The sequence below is a fragment of the Vombatus ursinus genome, unplaced genomic scaffold, assembly GCF_900497805.2.
Source record: "Vombatus ursinus unplaced genomic scaffold, bare-nosed wombat genome assembly UNPS02014170.1, whole genome shotgun sequence".
In the NCBI taxonomy this organism is placed as follows: domain Eukaryota; kingdom Metazoa; phylum Chordata; class Mammalia; order Diprotodontia; family Vombatidae; genus Vombatus; species Vombatus ursinus.
In genome coordinates, this window is record NW_020953948.1 from 1,923,270 (window position 1) to 1,944,031 (window position 20,762).

The 20,762-nt window shown below is 38.6% G+C and overlaps 1 protein-coding gene across 3 annotated transcripts in view; it reads left to right on the plus strand.

Annotated features, from left to right (window-relative positions):
- Window positions 1-20,762, plus strand: part of LOC114041188 (zinc finger protein 850-like) — a 37,405-nt gene that overhangs the window by 7,867 nt on the left and 8,776 nt on the right. For all 3 annotated transcript variants that reach the window (XM_027859501.1, XM_027859503.1, XM_027859502.1), the window contains exon 4: window positions 20,385-20,511. In XM_027859501.1, coding sequence (XP_027715302.1) covers window positions 20,385-20,511 — 127 coding nt within the window. The remainder of the gene's footprint in view (window positions 1-20,384; window positions 20,512-20,762) is intronic.

Genomic DNA, 20,762 nt, shown 5'->3' on the forward strand with positions numbered 1-20,762 from the left:
GCAATACACAAGGCTCTACTGTAAATCTTTTGGTGTCTACAGGGGCCTTTCTTTCTGTCTTTAACCCCCTTAGAACATGTGCCTAGCAAGGGAGAAGCGGGTCTCCAGATTCCTAATCCACTCCATTCTGATAGGAACAGATCCCTGTGGGCTGCATGTTGACTTAGAAAACCCCAAATTAGCCTTATGTTCTTTTGTTCAGTCTGTGAACTTTGAAAAACCTATTTTGATAAAGGTATTTTAGTCAATCACTTATTCAGCAAACTTTTTTAGGCATCCACTTTGTCCTAGGCTCTGTGCTAAGTGCTGGGGATACTAAGAAAGGCAAGAAACAGTGCCTGCCCTCAAGGAGCTCCCAGTCTGGTGCTCCAGTTCTAGACAGGACAGATTGGGGGTGTGTGGGACAGAGACCACTACTCAAACTCGAGACAAAGACTTAGATACCTTGAAAGCAGAAAGGAGCTTATTGCTTTCTCGTGAGAAAGGGTACCGGCCCTGGTCGCCCTAACAGCGCCGGCCAGGGAGAACGAGTACAAGTTGGTTACAGAAAGCAAGGCTTATTTATACGCTAACGTGAGATCCTCCTCCCTAACCCCTTTCCCCTTATCCCATTGGCTGGGCTTCAGGGGGCACAATCTATTCAAGGCGGGAAGTTTTGCCAGGGTAAAAAGTTTAGGTTGGGGATAGGGTCTTTCTGCTACGTACTTAAAAAAAAAAAACAGGGTTTGAGTAGGGGGAGGGGTTTGACAAGGTCAGAAGGGAGTGTGTTTCAACAATGCGATTAAATTCCTTGAGAAGGCCATCTACAACAGGTGCCTCCAGTTTCTCTCCTCCCACTCTCTTCTTAACCTCCTACTATCTGGCTTCTGACCTTATCGTTTAACTGAGACAGCTCTCCCCAGATGACCAGTGACGTCCTGTTGCTGCCCTTTGTGAGAACTATTCACAAGAACTGTTATCCCTCTGAGGAGGCTTCACTCCTGAGAGATCATCTGTCACAGGGGTAATCGTAGGTGGGAAGCACTAGGATTAAGGAGAATTGAGAAAGGCTTCCTGTAGAAGGTGGAGTTTTTGGTAAGACTTAGAGACGTCCAGGAGACAGCAATGAGGAGGAACACCTGCCGTAATCCAGGCACAGAGTGCTGAGGGCCAGCCCCAGTGTGGTGAAATTGTCAGAGGAAAGAAGGGAGATGACATTATTAGAGAGATGACATTGACCCACTTGATGACTGACTGTGTACACAATGCTTAGCATGGTACTTGGCACTTAGTAGGTGCTTAGTAAATATTTATTGATTGATTGAAAGCTCAAGTTGAGGATGACATCTAGATTGTAACCCTGGAAAATGGGAGGATGGTGGTGCATGTGACAATAATGGGGAAATTTGGAAGAGAGGAGGGAAAGATGAGTTCATTTTGAACTTGTTTTGAGTTTCCTGTATCTATGGGACATCCAATTTAATAGGCAATTGGAGATATGAGACTGGAGCTTAGAGATGTTAGGGTTGGATACTGATCTGAAAATCATCTGAATAGAGGTGATAATTCATTTAATTCCTGTGAGCTAATAGAATCACTGAGTAAAATAGTACGGAGGGAGGAGAGAAGAAGGCCAGTGACATAGTTTTGGGAAGACCCATAGTTTATGGGCATAACCTGCATAAAGACACATCAAAGGAGATTGCAAACAATTGATCAGACAGAAAAAGAATCAGGAGATATTTCAGATAATTGATTTTCTTTATAATTTATCGTATTTTATTTTATGCATTTAAAAACAGTCTTAGAAAGGGCCCCTAGAAACACCAGACTGCCACTGGGATTGATGATTGAAACAAAGGTTACGAATCTCTGCTGGGAACGTTCTCCACTGCTTTAGTGTCCTTGCTGTCCTTCCCCTCACTATCTGAATAAGTGAATGCTTAAAATACTTATCAAGCTCTTACTGTATGCTAGGCGTTGTCCCAGGTATACAAATAGAAGCGAGCAAAATCACTCCTGACCTCAGTGAGCTCACATTCTGCTGGGGGAAGATAACCCACAAAGAGGAGCTGCAAAGGGAGGTTCGGATGCCTCTGGGTGACGTGGAAGTGGCCAGGAAATGACCTGCAGGCCTGGCACTGGCCAAGGTAGGGTCAGAGCTCCTCAGGGAGAGCCCCACACCTCAGAGCCCAAGGTACTAGAGGTGAGGAAATGAATGGAGGACAGGTGGCCGTAGTCTGGACGTGGTATCGACTCTGCCTTTCCGCCCCGGCTGTCCTCCGTGCCTGGAATACTCTTCTTTCTCACCTCCTCTTCCGGGCTTCCTTAGCTTCCTCCTAGGTAGGCTCAGCCCACATCCCACTTTCTACAGGAGGTCTTTCCTGCTCTCCTCAGTCCCTCGCTTCCAAGATTGCCTCCCATTTCTTTATACCGTCTCTAGCTTGTGTGTGCCTAGTTCCTTGCACGTCATCTCCTGTTTTAGATGTGAGCTGTTGCAAGGCAGGGGCCATGTTTTGCCTTCCTTTTTATCCCCAGCACTTAGCAGAGTAAGCTTTTTAAAGTTTAATAAATGCTTTTTAAAAAGTGGGATCGGAGTCCTGATTCAAAGTCCAGCAGTCTCCACTATCCGACAGTACTGTTCTTGTAAGCCTTCGTTGTTCACTGAACCTCTTACTTGAGGCATTGTCAGAGGTTTGTAATTCCCAATGCCTGATTACCTGTGCCCCTTCTTTCCCCTGACTCTGGACTGGTATTTCAAGTATTCCAAGCCGTTCTCTTGCTGTAGTTTCCTAGGCCCAGTTCCCACTAGCCCAGATAGTCAGGGACTTGGAAGATTCCTATGAATTTTTAATGTCCTTGGCATTGCACTTATTTTTGTTTTTGCTATCTGTGTTATAAGTATCTTAAGAAATACTGGCTTCTTGAGCAGAACCGGGAGAATGTTGTGCACGGTGACAGCCATGATGTGTGATGACTAACTTTGATAGACTTAGCTCTTTTCAGCAATCCAGAGATCTAAGACGTCTCCAAAGGTCTCATGATGGAAAATGCTATCCACATCCAAAGAAAGAACTATGGAGTTTGAATGCAGATCGAAGCATACTATTTGCTATTTTTTTTTCTTCTGTTGTATTTTGCGTCCTCTTTCTGGTGGTTCCTCCTATATATAAAACCTATATCAGATTGTGTGCCGTATTGGGAATAGAGGTGGGGAGGGAGAAGGAGAAATTTTAAAACTCAAAAGCTTATGGAAGTGAATGTTCAAAACTAAAAACAAATAAATGAATTTTAAAAATATTGACTTCTGCATGGAAGTGGGGGAAGGCAGTTGGTTTTATCATGCACAAGCACTTTGTGGAGATTGTGTCAATGGATCTTCATAATAACCCTGTGAGGTAGGTGCTGTTATGACCCCCATTTACAGTGGCAGAAACTGAGGCAGACCAAGGTAAAGTGACTTGCCCAGGGTCAGACAGTCGTGATTATCCGAGGCTGGATTTAAGCTCAGATTTTCCTGATTCTAGACCCAGCACTATAACTGTTATGCCCTCTAGCTGCCTTTTTCTTTGGAAGTGACAGGTAGTTAGGGACAAATGTTGGAGACCTCTGAATTCTGGGACCAAGGAGGGTGAGGAGCTCAGTGCCTTAAGTTGGCATGTAGAAGTCAGTAAGGATTAGTAAATGTTTAAAGGCTAAAGAACTAGGCCAAAAGGCAAAAAAAAAAGAAACAAAAAATGTCCTGTGGATTGGCTCAAGAGGAGGAAATGTTGAATCCAAAGCTCTGAGTTGGATTCTTGAAGGGTGCATACAGGATGCTAAGATAGAACCCATTTCTGTCATTACTTTGGAACTTGGTGGAGTCAATGTGACCTGATATTGATCACAGCTTGGAATATGAATAAATGAATAAGTGTGGCCATTATCATGTAGCTTCCCAGCAACCCCGTGGGGTAAAGAGTATAGGTATAATTATCCCCATTTTGTGGAGAAGTAAGCTTCGGTTTCACGAGTTCAAGTGACATGTCCATGGTCACACAGCCACTAATTACAGTATTCCAGTCTGGGACTTTCCTGACTGCAAGTCCAAGGTTTCTTCCAGCATACCGAACTGCTTCCTTTATAGTTTGTTAAAAGAAGTCAGAAAAAGTAGTAAGTCATCTCAGGAAGAAATCCTGGATCAGGTCAACACCACTATTGGGACAGACAACAAACTCTTTTAGAAGCGTATAGGGGATATTTTTGTATATTTTTTGTAAATTTTTTTTTTATTTTACACTTAAATACAAAATGAGAAAAGAAAAAAAAATTGTCATTTATACAGCAGACCAAAAGAGAAGATTCAATGTAAAACAAGAAATTTCCATTTCAAGAAAACCTATGTAACAAATATTACACATTGTTTTCAAAGCTGCTCAGCTTTTCTTTGCGTCCTTGCTGGTTTTCTTTCGTTCTCTGTTGTATACGTTTTACTTTATTTTTTCCCCTCCCTTGCCCCCTTTTTTCTCCCCCCCTCATCCCCCTACCCCCGTCCCCTGTGCCCATCCCCTACCCTAAGGGAGGCTACAATTAAGTGTGGATATGTAGATATCTATGAACATAGGAGGATAGCATCTTTCATAAGTCCAAGTCTTTCCGTGTTTTTCTAAATCAACCAACTTACCATTTCCTAAACTACAGCAGCATTCCTTTCTGGATTCAAACAGCATCTTCCTTCATAGGATCTTTGAGGTTAATTTGGGAATTCATAGTAGTTAGAATGACTTGGTTGCTCAGAGTGTTCTTAAAACAATACTGCTGTTACTGTATACAGTGTTCTCTTGGTTCTGCTGATTTTGCTTTTCGTTATTTCGTGGAGGTCTCTCTATGCTTTTCTTTTTTTTTTTTTCCTTAATTTTTTGGGGTTTTTTTGTTTGTTGTTGTTGGGGGTTTTTTGGCTAGGCAATGGGGTTAAGTGACTTGCCCAAGGTCACACAGCAAGTAAGTGCTATGTGTCTGAGGCCGAATTTGAACTCAGGTCCTCCTGAATCCAGGGCCGGTGCTCTATTCACTGTACCACCTAACTGCCCCCAAAATTTGGTTTTTTAAGGGTTTTTTTTTTTTTTTGGTGAGGCAGTTGGGGTTAAGTGACTTGCCTAGGGTCACACAGCTAGTGTCAAGTGTCTGAGGCCAGATTTGAACTCAGGTCCTCCTGACTTGAGGGCTGGTGCTCTATCTACTGCGCCACCTACCTGCCCCTCACACTTTTCTAAAATCATTGAGCTCATCATTTCTTATAGCAGAGTAATATTCCATCATGAACATATACCAGTTTGTTTAGCCATTCCCCAATTGAAGGGCATCCCTGCAATTTCCAGTTCTATGCCACCACAAAGAGAACTACTGTAACATGTAGGCTCTTTTCCCCTAATCATCTTGGGAAACAAACCTAATAGTGGTATTGCTGGGTCAAAGGGTATAGGCAATTTAATAACTCTTTAGGTATAATTCCAAATCTCTCTCCAAAATGGTTGCATCAGCTCACAATTCCACTAACAGTGAATTAAATTCCAAATTTTTCCATGCCCCCGCCAACATTTGTCACTTTCCTCTTCTGTAATTTTGGCTAATCTGATAGGTGTAATGTGATATCTCAAGGTTGTTTTAATTTGCATTTCTCTGATCAATAATGATTTAGAGCATTTTTTCATATGGCTATAAATTGTTTTGATTTCTTCATTGGAAAACTGCCTCTTCATATCCTTTGACCACTTATCAATTGGGGAATGATTTGCATTCTTATAGATTTGACAGAGTTCTTTATATATTTGAGATATGAGACCTTTATCTGAGAAAATGTCTATAAATTTTTTCTCCAGTTTTTTGCTTTCCTTCTGATCTTGGCTACATTTGTTTTATTTGTACAAAAACGTTTTAATTTAATGTTATCATAATTGTCCATGTCGCATCTCACAATACCATCTCTTGTTTGTTCTTAAATTGTTCACCTACATATAAGTCTGATAGGTAATATGCTCCTTGTTCTTCAGATTCCCTTGTAATATCTCCCTTTATATCTAGGTCATGGATCCATTTTGACCTTATCTTGGTAAATAGTATAAGATATGCTCTATGCCCAGTGTCTGCCAGACTGCTTTCTAGCTTTCCCAATAATTTTTACCAAATAATGGAAAACCAGATGGTTTGCCAAAAACTTAAGTGTTTATACTTACCAAACACTGAGTAGCTATTTTCATTTGCTGCTGTAAATTGTATGTCTAGTCTGTTCCACTGATCTACCTTTCTATATCTTAGCCAGCACCAAATAGGATAATTACACTATGATAATTGTAATATAGTTTAAGATTTGGTAGTGGTAAACCTCCTTCCTTTACATTTTTTTTTACATTAATTTCTTTGATATTCTTGACCTTTTGTTCTTCCAAATGAATTTTGTTACTATTTTTTCCTAGCTCCATAAAATTTTTTTGTAATTTTATTGGGGTGGCATTGAATATACAGATTAATTTGGTAAAATTGTTTTTTTTTGTTATGTTGGCCCTGCCACCCATGAACAATTAGTATTTCTCCATTTACTTAAATTGGATTTTATTTGTGTACAAAGCTTTTTATGGTTTTGTTCATATAGATCCTGGTTTTGTTTTGGTAGGTATATTCTCAGTATAAATACATATATATACATACATACATACACACACACACACACACACATATATACTGAGAGTATATATATGTATATACTCTCTAGAGTTATTTTAAATGAGGTATCTCTAGCTCTCTTCTTCCTGTGGGATCCTGTTGGTAATACAGCAACATAATATGTTTATAATCAGTAGAACATAATTGGGAGTCAGAAGACACTAACATTAATCTAGTGTTTGATAAACCCAAAGATCTAAGCTTTGGGACAGGAATTCACTATTTAACAAAAACTGCTGGGAAAACTGGAAAGCAGTTGGGTAGAAACTAGGTATAGATCAACATCTCACACTGTGTACCAAGAAAAGCTCAAAATGGGTACATGATTTAGACATAAAGGGTAATAACATAATAAGGGGAGCATGGAAAAAATTACGTGTCAGATCTATGGATAAGAGAAATTATGACCAAGTAAAAGCTAGGATCATGGGAAATAAAATGGATAGCTTTGATTACATGAAATTAAAAGATTTTGTACAAATAAAACCAATATGGCTAAAATTAGAAGGAAAATAGGAATCTGGGGTAAAATTTTGACAGCTAAGTTCTCTGATAAAGGCCTCATTTTTCAGCTATATGGGGAACTGAGCCAAATTTATGAAGACAAGAGTCGGATTCCCCAGTTGATAAATTGTCAAAGGATATGAACAGGTAGTTTTCAGAAGAAATCAAAGTTATCAAGTCACATTAAAAATGCTCTAAATCACTACTAATTAGAAAATTACAGATTAAAATGATTCAGAGCTTCTGTTTCACACCTAGCAAATTAGCTAACGTGACAGAAAAGGAAAATGGAAAATGCTGGAGGGAATGTGGAAAAATTGGGACACTATAATGCACAGTTGGTAAAGTTGTGAACTAGTCCAGCCATTCTGGAGAACAATTTGGAACTATGCCCAAAGGGCTATAAAACTGTTCATAATCATCGACCCAGCAATACTGCTACTTGGGCTGTATCCCAAAAAGATCAAAGAAAAGGGAAAGGGACCTATATGTACAAAAATATTTATAGCAGCTCTTTTTATGGTAGCCAAGAATTGGAAATTGAGAGGATGCTCATCAGTGAGAAATGGTTGAACAAGTTGTGGTTTGTGGTTATGATGGAATACTGTTGTGTATAAGAAATGAGGAGGGGGGATGGTTTTAGAAAAACCTGGAAAGACTTATATGAACTAATGCAAAGTGAAGTGAGCAGAACCAGGAGAAATTGTACACAGCAAGTGCAGTATTGTAAGGATGATCAACTGTGAAAGACTTAGCTGCTCTAATCAATACAACAATCCAAGACAATTCCAAAGGACTTATGGTGAAAAATGCTGTCCGTCTCCAGAGAAAGAACTGATGAACTCTGGGGGAAGGAACTGAATTTTCAGATTTTAAATTAAAATTTTCAAAATTAAAAAAATGAATGTTAACACAAATAAAATATGTAAAAAGAAGGCACAAACATCTGGGGTGTGTCAGGAAAGAGGTGCTAGAGGTGAGTTTTGAAGGAAATTAGGAACTCTAAGCTGCAGTGGTGGGTTGGGAGGGAGGACATTCTAGGCGTGACAAATAGCCACGAGAAAGAGATGGACAGGACAGTCCCATCCATGAGGAAGGAGAAGAATGTTAGTTTTACAGGACTCTGGGCAATATCAAGGAGAAGTAATATATAAGAAGGTTGGGGAGATAAGCTACTTACCGCCAAGGTATGAAGGGCCTTAAATGCCAAACAGTATAGCTTATATTGGGTCCTACAGGACAAGAGGTAGCCATTGGCCTTTTTTGAGGTAAAAAGAATGCATCAGTCAACAAGCAGTCTATTAGTTGAATTCTACCTGCCAGGTACTGTGCTAAGCCCGGAGGTTATAAATACACACTTCTCGAGGTATCTTTGCTTCCCCATAGTCCTGCCTGCGTTTGGAGAGGTTTTGCTGCTTTGATGGGCATGAGGCATTACCACATGAGTATTTTACTTGGACTTTGTTTCATTTTTGGTGATTTGTGGATTTTTGTTTTTTAAAAATGGATTTTGATAGATATCTTTTGTTTTTACATTGCTTAGATTTCCCATTATATCACTTTTCCTTCTCCTTAGAGAACCATCCCTTATGACAAAGAATTTTTTTCAAAGAAAGGAAAAGGAGCAGAAGAAAACCAATCAGCTATTGAACACTTTTCAGTGTTTGTTTTCAGTGTGTGAGCTGGTCATATCCTTTGACCAGTTATCCATTGGAAAATTGTGTCACCTGCTTGTAGATTCTAAGGATCACGTGCTCATCTGTTATAGACTAAGAATCATTTGCTGCCCCCTTCTTTGGCTTCTCTTTTTCTCTTGGTTCAATTTTTTAAAAAAGAAATACAGATATTTATTGCATACATATATATGAAGTGTGTGTGTGTGTATGTATGTATATATATATATAGTATACACAATATGAATTCATATGTCGAATACATATGTCGTATACATACATATGAAGAGATCAGTGGGTTTGTTAAAGGCCCTTGCTTGGAGGCATCTCTGTCTTCTGGCGTCCCTGGGGTCTCTGCTCAAGGCCAAGTTCCTGCAAGAAGCCTTTCCTAGTCCTTTACTTTGGGGTCTTCCTTTTGAGACCACTCCTAAGTTATCCGGCGTAGATCTTTTTTGTGTGTTTCTGCTTTCATGTTGTCACCTCCATTCGACTGTGAGCTCCTTGAGGGCAGGGACTGGTTTTTGCCTTTCTTTGTATCCCTGGGGTTTAGTGTGGTCAGTGGCACATAGTAGGGGCTTAATAAGTTCTTGGTCCTGACAGACTAACGCTTGCTACAAGGGTTTTTCTCAGAAACATGAACCTTTTAAAATATTCATCTTGTTCTTTTTAAATTAAATTAAAATTAAATCATTAATAAGTGATACTAAACATCAGTACAACTAAGTAGAATTATTACTGACCATGTAGTATTGTAACTTTTTGGTCCCTCCCTGTACGTTTCCTTCGTTGTGCTTTGTCTATTCATTATCATTGACTTTGCCTCCTCTGTGGTCCTAGTTATTTATATTCTGGTCTGCCGTTTCTGTGTTTGTTTGGTTTTTACATTTTTCACTAAAGATCTTTGCAGATGCCTTTGTATTTTTCAGTTTTGTTCCTTAATTACATTATAGTATAGTATAGTACATTAATGTACCACAGTTTATTTAACCATTTTTCTGTTATTGGTATTTATGTTGTCTATGGGGTTTTGTTTCTTTGTTTTGCATTTACGAATAATACTGCTAAGAAAATCTTTGAACAGTTAGGTTCCCCATCTCCCAGCCCCCTGACACTTTCAGGGCAAACTCCTGGAAAGAGAATTATTGGGTCAATCAGTCCTACCCAATAAATATTTATTAAGAGCCTATAATGTTTCAGGTACTGTGCTGAAGTGCTGGCTCGGAGAGTATAATTATTTTGTAACTTCTTTAGCGCATAGATTACTTTCCAAAAAATTTCAACAAGTTTGTGATTGTACCAGCAGTAAAGGAGTTTACCTGTTTATCCCCCTTCTGCCACATGGAACTTTATTGCTTTTAATTATTGTTGTCAATTTGATGAATCTCAGGTGGTACATCATTGATTTATTTGATTTCTAATGAGGTTGAAGATTTTTCATGTGATAATTAACAATTTGGCAGCTAGGTGGCACAACGGATAGAGACCTGAACTTGGAATCAAATTTAAGTTCAAGTGTGGCCTCAGACACTCAGTAGCTGTGTCACCCTGAGCAAATCCTCTCTTTGCCCCAGTTTCCTCATCTTTCCAATGGGGTTTTCCCAGGTTTGTTGTGAAAATCATAGGAGCGCATATCTGTAAAGTGCTTAGCTTAGTGCCTGGCACATAGTAGGCATTTAATAAATACTTGTTAAATATAATTCTAAGAAATTTGTTTTCTCTTTTGAAAATTGTTTGATCATATCCTTAGCCTGCATTTGTCCATTATAGACTTGGAGTCACCCTTGTGAATTTTTTACATTTCCTTGTATGTTTTAAATGTCAAAATTTTTTTTTGGTAATATTGCCATCACTATTTTTCCTACCTGTTGGTTTTTTTCTTCTATTTTTTGCTGTTAACAGTCTTCAACAAACACGAATGTTTAAACATATGAAGGACAAAAAGGATTATATATGAAACTGTAAACTTCTGTTACTTTTTTTTTGAAGTATATATGAAAAAATATATTAAATTTAGCAAATTAGTAACAATTGCACTTTGTCTTCTTATGAACATTTTTGTTTTGTTTTATTAGTGTTCTTTTCATAACAATCACTTTCTACTAATCCTTCTCTCCTTCCCCAAAGACCTCTTACCCTTATAACAAATAAAAGTCAACAAAACAGATCAGCACATTGAGAGTGTCTGAAAATGGATGTCTCATTCTGTTCCTATGCTTCATTACCTCTCCGATGAGAGATATGTTTCTTCATCTTCCCTCTGAAGTCATAGTAGGTCACATCTTTCAAAGTTTGTTTCCTTTACATTATTGTGGTTGTTGTGTAAATTATACTACTAGTATATGATCCTATGCCCTGAGAGGAGGAATATTTCATTTTTTCTGCCCCAGGACTGAGATTTGTCATTGCAATTAATTCGAAATTAGTGAAAGATCATTTTTCTTAGCAAAAACAAGACCCAAAAAAAAAAAAGTAAAATAAGGGTTGAGCAGTTATATCTTCTATCCATCATTTGTTATCCACCTCAGTGGTCTTCTCCCTTTAAGCTTTCTTTCCCCTCCCCTGCCCTCCCTTTTCTTTGATATGGGGAGCCCTTGGATAAGGAAACTCCTTCTACCAATGCAGGTCAGCACATTTCCTACAACTTAAAGAGTTAGACGATTGAGAGGTTAAGTGACTTGCCCATATGTGTCAGAGGTGAGACTTGAACTAAGGTCTCCTGGCTTCAAGGCCAGCTTTCTCTATGCTGTGCTATGCTGCCTCTTTCTCTCCCCCCACCTTCTCCTAATAAAACCCTTCTTGTCATCCTTAGCTATTTTTGCCAGATACACACACACACACACACACACACACACACACACACACACACACATGCACATATACACATATACACACCCCTACCTATACATCTATATCATTCTGAGATTTAACATTCCTAACCTTGTTTGTATAGGACTGTACCCCACTTTCATAGTCATCCTTTGTTACCTGCTTTTGCTTACATTTTCGGCACATATCTTTCTTAAAAGTTGGTTGGATAGTTCCATGGGCATTCACATTGGCAGCTTTAGACAGTCGCACTTTTCTGTGTAATTGGCATTGTTTCTCTTTGCATCTTAAGAATTTGATTTTTAAGAGTTTCTCCATCTTTTCTGGCCTTACCTTACCTTAGGGTAGGAGTCCAAGTTTTGACTGGAGAATACGAGTGCAATGAGTATGATGGTTTAATATATATATAAATGTGTGTGTGTATATTTCATCAAATATTTCCCAATTACATTAAAAAATTTTAACATTTTGTTTTTTTTAAAATTTGAGTTCCAAATGTTCTCCCTCCTTCTTGCCCCTTCCCAGCCTTTTGAGAAAGCAAGCAATATATTGATTATACATGTGAAGTCATACAAAACATATTTCCGTATTAGTCATGTTGCAAAAGAAAACTCAAGAAAAATAAAGAAAGTAAAAAAAGGTATGCTTCAATCTGCATTCAAAATATATCAGTTCTTTTTCTGGAGGTACATAGCATTTTTCATCATGGGTCCTTTGGAATTGTGTTGGACCATTGTCTTGATCAGAGCAGCTAAGTTTTCACAGTTGATTGTTGTTACAATATTGCTGTTACTGTGTACAGTTTTCTCCGGGTTCTGCTCACTTTACTTTGTATCCATTCATGTAACTCTTCACAGGTTTTTCTGAAACCATCCCATTTGTTCATTCTTTTAGCACAATAGTATTCCATCACAATCACGTACCACAACTTGTTCAGCCAGTACAAAGGTATTAGAAATAAGATGTTAGAATCATCCAACACAAGCAGAATTTCTTTTTCTTTTAAAAAATTTTGGGGGCAGCTAGGTGGCACAGTGGATAGAGCACCGGCCCTGAAGTCAGGAGGACCTGAGTTCAAATTTGACCTCAGACCAAACACTTGACACTTACTAGCTGTGTGACACTGAGCAAATCACTTAACCCCAATTGCCTAAACAAAAAAATTTTAAAAAAATATTTAGGGTTTGTGCAGAGAATTATTGGGGACAGTAGAGGTATTTAAGATCTTCTATTTTCCCCCGCAAAGCAAATACTTTGGAAATGAGTTGTTTTTGTGGTAATTCATTGGTCACATCAGAAAAATAAAAGTTAGTCTAGGTACAAAACTTAAATATCTAAAGGAGGATTTATTGAGGTCACAAAAAACTGGGCCATGGATGATGAGGGTAAGAATATGGCTACTGCTTGCAAATAAAGAAATACAACCCTGATCCTCTTTACAGGCAACAATTCCTCTCCCTCCCTGCCCCCCCAGCTGCCATATGTTAAATAGGTCACCACACTTTGTCATAAGGAAAGGGGAAACAGGGGTTTGAAGTACTCCTTTAATAACACTGTGCTTACAGTTAGGTGAATTACTTGGGAATGCAGACTGTGTAGATATATGCACTTAAATTAACACACTGATAACTTATGTACCTGTTTTGAGCATTAACTGATAGAAGATTTTTTTAAAGAACTCTCTCCTTCTTCAAATCAGGGTAGGCCATGAAAATTTAGCAAAAAATAGAGTTTACAAAGAAGGGTAAAAAAAAAAAGTTCTTGCCCTCAGGGAGCTCACTTTCTAATGGGGGAGGCAATAAATACATCAATAACTAGGTACACAGAAGATACCTAGAGAGTAGATGAAAGGTCCTCTCAGAGGGGACACTGAAAGCTAGGGTGGGGGGGGGGGAGTCTTTGACTAGAGATGGCCTCCTGAACAAGATGGAGGCCTGAAGGAAGGCAGGGAAGCCATGAGGCAGAGGTGAGGAGGACGGGCAGAGGCCTGGGGGGGCAGCCAGTTCAGAGCCAGAGAGTTGAGAGATGGAATATTGTGTGTGTGAGTAGGCCAGTGTAGCTAAATCATGAGATGAGAGTACTTCTTAGCGTTCTGTATGCTTCCATTCTCATCCATTTCAAACCTGGGAATGATATATGGACATTTTGAAGGTATCTTTGATGGTAATAGGAAAAGAGAATTGGCAGAATTTCACTGACAATATTCCAGCATAGACCACATAGTTACCATTTGCTTTGCTAAACCAAAATTCAGTCTTAAAGGCTTTCTTCCAGCAAGGTAGCAGATTCTGACCCTGGCCTGTCAGCATCTAAGTACTGAAAGGAAAAACTAATCAAATTACTGGGAGAAATAGAAAGAAAAACTTTAACTTTTAATAGTTGGGGAACTTCTAGTGCTCCCTTTAGACCTTGTCAAGTCTAACAAAAAGATGACCAAGAAAGAAGCTAAGGACCAGAACAGAATTTTAGAATTAATTCATCTCTGGCAAGTACTGAATGGGATTAAAAAGGAATCTTTCTTAGAACTGTGCATGACTTTTTTTTTTAAATTGACCTACTAGGGTATAAAAAGCTTGCAAAAAAACAAAGATGTTATATGTAGCATTTACTGATGACAACACAATTAAAATATATTCAATAGAGAGCATTCAGAAGAAGAATTCAAACTTAAATGGAGACCAAAAAACCCCAGTGACTTGATAAAACTAAAACTATTAAAATAATAAATTAGATAAAACCTTAACTAATCTGATTTTAAAAAGAAAACTAAATTGCCAAAATGAAAAAGAATGCCTGATAAAACAATTAGAAACTTTCTCCTAATCACGTGGCAGCAAAAAAGGTAACTTTAAAGATATAATGTACCCAGTTTATCAAAACAATAGAAGTTGGAGCTAAGATGGCATAGAAGTCAGAAGCGGTGTAGCAAGCTCCCTTCCAAAAAACAAAAACAAAATACCAAACTTCTCTGAACAGATCTAGAAAATGGATCATCCTGATAAGGAAATCCAAAAAAAAGGCAGAGTAAGTAAATTGTACAGGAAGGGGGAGGGCTGCAGGGACAGGGGCTGGTTCAAGGAGGGAAGAATAAACAAACATATACAGTTGGATAAAGAAATTCATCTTACCCAACAGGGAAGCTGGAGGGAAAGAGATAAAGAGAAAGGGGTGTGGGGAGAATAAGAGGAAGGTAGATTGAAGGAGGCAGTGGTCAGAAGCAAAACAGACTGTTGAAGAGGAGACAGAATGAAAAAGAGAGGGATAAGTATAATGGTTAATAATGTGAATGTGAATGAGATGAACTCACCCATAAGACAGAAGAGGATAGCAGAATGAATTAGAAACCAGAATTCAACAATATGATTACTTGAAATATTTGAAACAGAAGGATTCACATAGAGTTAAAATGAGAGGCTGGAGCAGAATATATTATGCTTTAGTTGAAGTAAAAAAGGTAGGAGTGGCGATCATAATCTTGGACAAAGCAAAAATTGACTTGAAAGAGATAAAATGTTGTGATTGAATTTAAGGTAAACTGAGGTAGAAAGTCCTGAGCATGTTTGATTTATTAGTAAAGCTAGCAATTACCAATAAAATGGTTCTCTTGGCTCCTCGGTGAGCCAAAAGACCATAAGGTAGGGCTTACTAGCCTTTATATAGTTATAGTACAAGAGAACAAAGAACATTTGCGTCATAGATGGAAAACAATATGATTGGTTATAAAGTGTGAAGTATTAGAGATGATGGGAAAAAAATATAATTGGATGGAACTCTGGGATGCAAGGTTAGCACCAACCCCTCTTTCCATCTTGTTGCTATGGAAAGCTCATTGGTAGTATCCATCACATGGCTAGTTAATGTTACAGTGATAGCAGACCAGATTTGCTGGAAGGACTGCCAGCACTGCAGAGATAACAGACTTCCTGGAGCCCACTTGCATCTTACAAGGCTTGTTAGTGAGATAACAGATCTCCCTTAATTGTATGTAGGTATGCAAAGCTTGTTAATAAGATAATAGGTCTCCCTTAATTGGGCACAGGTAGTAAGATGTGTAGAGATAATGTATTTCTTTGAATTAAGGTGATTTATGGGACAACTTAGATCAGAGAGGAGAGCTGAACTTAGAAACATGGTTTAAGCAGTTACAGAATAAAATCAATTACAGAATAGAATCAAATAGAAAACAGAAAATCACTATTTTATTTTCTGAAAGGGAAAATACAGTTGATTAAAGAGTATCGTAAAAAACGTATTAATATCAATACTGAAAATAGATGCACCAAATGGCATTAGGAAAAAACTAAATTATAAGATGAAATAGTAAAACTGTAATAATAGAATATCTCAAATTACTTCTCTCAGATCTAGACAAATCTAACCATGAAATAAACAAAAAATAAGTTAAGGAGGTAAATAGAATTTTAGAAAAGTTAGATATTATAGACCTGAAGAATACTGAATAAAAATAGAAAACAGTGCTTCCTTTTTTCAGCTGCATATGACATCTTCACAAAAGCTGACCATGTATTAGGGCATAAAAATCTCACAAAGGCAGAAAAATTAAGTTTGTTTTTTGCCAACCATAATACATTAAAGATTAGATAATGAGCTTTTGAAGCATAGATTAGAAATGAATTGGAAACAAAATAATTTCATCCAAAAGAATGGGTGGGTCAACGAAGAAATCATAAAAGCAATAATTTCATTCCAAGTAATGACAACAATGAGACAGCATATTGAAATATGTGGGATACAGCCAAAGAAATACTTAGGGGGAAATTTATATCTCTAAATGCTTAATTCAATAAAAAAGAAAAAGAACAGATCAACAAATTGGGCATGCAACTAAAAAACTTAGAAAACCAACCAATTTAAAACATCAATTAAATACCAAAATGCAAATCCTGAAAATCAAGAGAGATTAACAAAATTGAAAGAAAAAAAATTGAACCAATAAATAAGACGAGGAGCTGTCTTTTTTTTTAAAACGAATAAAATAGACAAACCATTTTCTAATTTGATTTTAAAAATGAAGAAAACTGAATTACCAGTATCAGAAATGAAAAAGGTGATTTCACAACGAATGAAGATGAAATAAAAGCACTTTATTAGGAGCTGTTTTGCCCAACTATATGCCAAGGTCAACATAGGGAAACCTGTTAATACTGGACCCTCAGTTGAGGACTTTCCCGTAGCACTGCAGTACCCTGTAGGGACGGGCTAAGCACCAGGCCCAGAGAAGGTCCCAGGCATATACTGGGGCACTGGTTCAATGACAGGTACAAATTAGTAGCTTTGTTGGCCACTACCCAGCTCAGGGTCACAGATACTGTGTAGAGTGAGACCTGTGCAGGGGAGTTGTGTCCTCAGGTTGGGAGCCATAGGACTGTGCGTGGAGAAAGGAGGAAATTCGGACATCAGCAGTAACAGCTGCAGCGGTGTGGCTCAGAGGGTCTCACTTCCAGCATCCAGCACATCCTGCAGAGGAAAAACCAAGTCAAGAAACACAGACCAAAGGGGAGTCTAGAGTTCTGCCACTTTGAACAAACAGAACTTTCCAGCTGGCTGACAGGGACTGAGTCTAGATGCAATCTACTCTTGCACAGACCCAAACCCAGGTCAGTAACTTGCAGAGCTCAGACCAGGACGTAGCAATTAGACTTTGTCCTGGATCAGACTCCTTGGGGATTACTGAAAACTTGTGGGTCCCCAACCTGTTTCTGAAATCCTGGTATAACACAACACTTAATATACCAAGAAAGCAGGATCATTTCAGACCTTCCTTCCATAAGTGCTGCAAAGTCCAGCCCTAACCTCAAGAGTGACATCAAGAAGTTGTCTGTAAGAATGGGCAAATGAAAAAAGAAGCCCACCATAATCTATTAATGGTGGTGGGGAAGCTCAAAAAAAAAAAAACCACAAAAGGGAATGACCCCGAAACATCTACAAGCAAAGCATCAGAGAAAAGCAGAGCTTGGGCACAAATTCAACTAGAATTCCTGCAAGAGATGAAGAAAGAGTTAGAGAAATGTTTTCATAAATAGAATGAGAGCACTTCAGGAAAAAAAATGAAAAAGAAATGAGAGCTATGGAAAGAAGAATTGGAATAAAAATGAACAAGAGGTACAAAACCTTGCCTAATCAACAAACACCCTGAAAGTTAAAATAAACCAAGAAGACAATGACTTCATGAGGCAACGAGAAATATGTCAAAAATCGGGAAAAAAAAATTAGAAGAAAATGTAAGGTGTCTCACAGCAAAAACAACTGATGTGAGAAACAGATTGAGGAGGAAAAAAATGTAACAATCATGGGCCTATCTGAATGCCACGATCCACATAAAGAGGCTGCACATCATATTTTAAGAAACGTTAAAAGAAAATTTCTCTGGTCTCTTAGAACCAGAGAGTCAGGTGGAAATAGATTCCACCAGTCGCTTCCTGAAAGAAACTCTAAAATGGAAATTCCCAGGAACATCATAGTCCAAATCCAGAGTTTCCAGGTCATTAAAAATGCTGCAAGCAGCAATAAAGAAAGAATTCAGTTACCAAGGAACCAACCAGCATCACATGTGACTTAACAGCTACCTCTATAAAGTAGTGGAGAACTTGGAATATGATATTCCAGAAGCATAGGATATGGGCTTATATCCAAGAATAACTTACCCAGCAAAATTTAAGCATGATGCTACAGGGTGGGGTCAGAGGAAAGGAGAAAAGCCCTTTAAATAGAGGACTTCCCAGCATTCCTAGTGAAAAGACCAGAGTGTATGGAAAGTGCGGCTCAAATGTGGGAATGGAGAGAAGCATAAGGTAAAAAATTAATGAACACTGATAAAAGGATGAACTGCTGACATTCAAAGGTAGAGAGATGATACATGTATTCCCTCTGAACACCATCGTCATCATCAGTCATATAGTGAGTCCAATTAGGCAAAACCTTGGAGGTATTCCATTGGTGATCTTAAGACTGGAAAGAGAAGGGAAAGGACAGTTACAGGAAATGGTCTCACATAATCGGGGTGCACGCATGGACATTGTTGCAGACCAGTTGCTTGTGACAGGTATTCCAAGAAAAGAGGCACACAAAACCAGGGTGGTAGGTCCAAGCTTTCTTAAGAGATTTACTCACAGGAGCCCCTGCAGCAGCACCTTGTGATAAATAGCAAGTGGCAGGGCATACCCATGGTCTAAGTCCATGCCGAGGCTTTGTTTCTTAAGCTGTTTATATGTCTTGTTGTTTTGTTGTTTTTTTGTTTTAACTAAAACTGCTTACGATGGGGAGTGAACTAAAACATGTAGGATGTGGCTGAAGTACTAGGATGTGTGAATGTTCAACCAAGACAGAGTTGACTAATTGTCTGCCACACATCATTCTTGACCTAGCTAGAATATTTATGAGTTTCTTGCCCCTAACTGCAGTTGTAATCCATTTAACTCGTAATGTTTCTAACAGCAGCCATGATCCATTTAACCTATAGATATCTGTACATACAAGGAGAGGCAGAGGAGACAACTGACATCTGAACCACTCTTCTGAACCACTCCTTCTGGTGGAAAAGAAGGAAGAACATATATACACAGAGCTGGGTGCGGGCGTACATTTCACTCCACAGAGAAATAGGGAAAGGGAAGCCGGGGGAGGGAAAAGCAGCTACAATACAGCCCTTCTATAAACCTAGGTCATATGTTATCACCAGTACCACTAATATCTGTGAAAAGAGTGGACTTAAATTTGAATACAGTGGTAGTGAGTCACACATGTGGGGAACACGTGTGACCAAGGCAACTCATAACTGGTAATAAAGAAAGAACCATTACCATTCTGTCCTATTGGAGTCCTCACCAAGCTCCTCAGATACCGCCTCATTTCTGGGTAGCTTGTTCACCTGGTTTCCCAGGGTCTGTTGCTCTTTGGAACTAAACTTTAACTACTAGCATTAGTTCTCTTTTGATTGAATAACTGGGTCTCCTTTTAAAGGAGACTAAAGTTCCCACTCCTTGAAAAATCTTTGGAGTGACGACTTCTCTGTTAAAATAACAAATATGATGATTATGATAACAAGAATAATAATAATAGCTGGTAATTATCTAGGATTTTAGGGTTTGCAAAGCACGTCATATACGTTATCTCATTTGATCAGTATCTTTCTGGAATGAGTATCTCTGGTACTTCAACTATGCCTTGAACTCTCTTAAAATGATTCTCTGACTGCTGGACTGCTAACTTCTGGGTGAGTAGCTCTGATACAAGATACCATCAGTAAGAGGTTCTTGACCCGGGGTCTACCACTTCCTAAGGAGTCCATGGATAGATTCCAAGGGGTCTGTGCACTTGAGTCAAAAATAAAATCCACATCTTTGTTTTCACTTATCTCAAAAATTAAGCATTTCTTTCGCTTATTTAAAGGTACGGTTTTGAGAAGAGGTCCATCAATTTCAACAGACTGCCACAGGGGGGTCTGTTATACAACAGGAGGTTAAGAAAACCCCATTATCAATGAACTTGAGTAATAACATAGAACTGTATGCTCCCACATCTGGTACAAAGTCCAGCACATAGTAAATAGTTACTCAGCAGATGCTTTATAGAACATGCTGAAACCCTCAACATTGAGAACCAGTTCTTTTGTGTTCTTCCACCTTCGCATCTCTCCTGTTGGTCCATATGAAAGAAGAGCAGTAATCAGTTTTACTGTTTCAGGAATCAGTAACATTCAAGGACGTGGCTGTGGACTTCACTCAAGAAGAATGGAGACGGCTGGACCCAGCGCAGAGAGACCTGTACAGGGATGTGATGCTGGAGAACTATAAGAACTTCGTCTCCTTGGGTGAGGACCATGTTCCTTTGTAGCTCAGAGTCTGTTTATTGGGGTGCCTCTGTATTGTCATTTGTTAAAGATTATGGAGTGTCCGGAGTGCTGAGTCATTTTTATTTTCCTGGTGTTTAAAAGACACAAGAGGAAAAGTCCAAGCTGTGTGTCAATGAACTTGCTGTCAATTCCTGGAAGGATTCCAGAATATATTTTTCAATAAATGGGTGATAAAAATCTAAAAAAGTAAATGGTGATCACAAAGAATT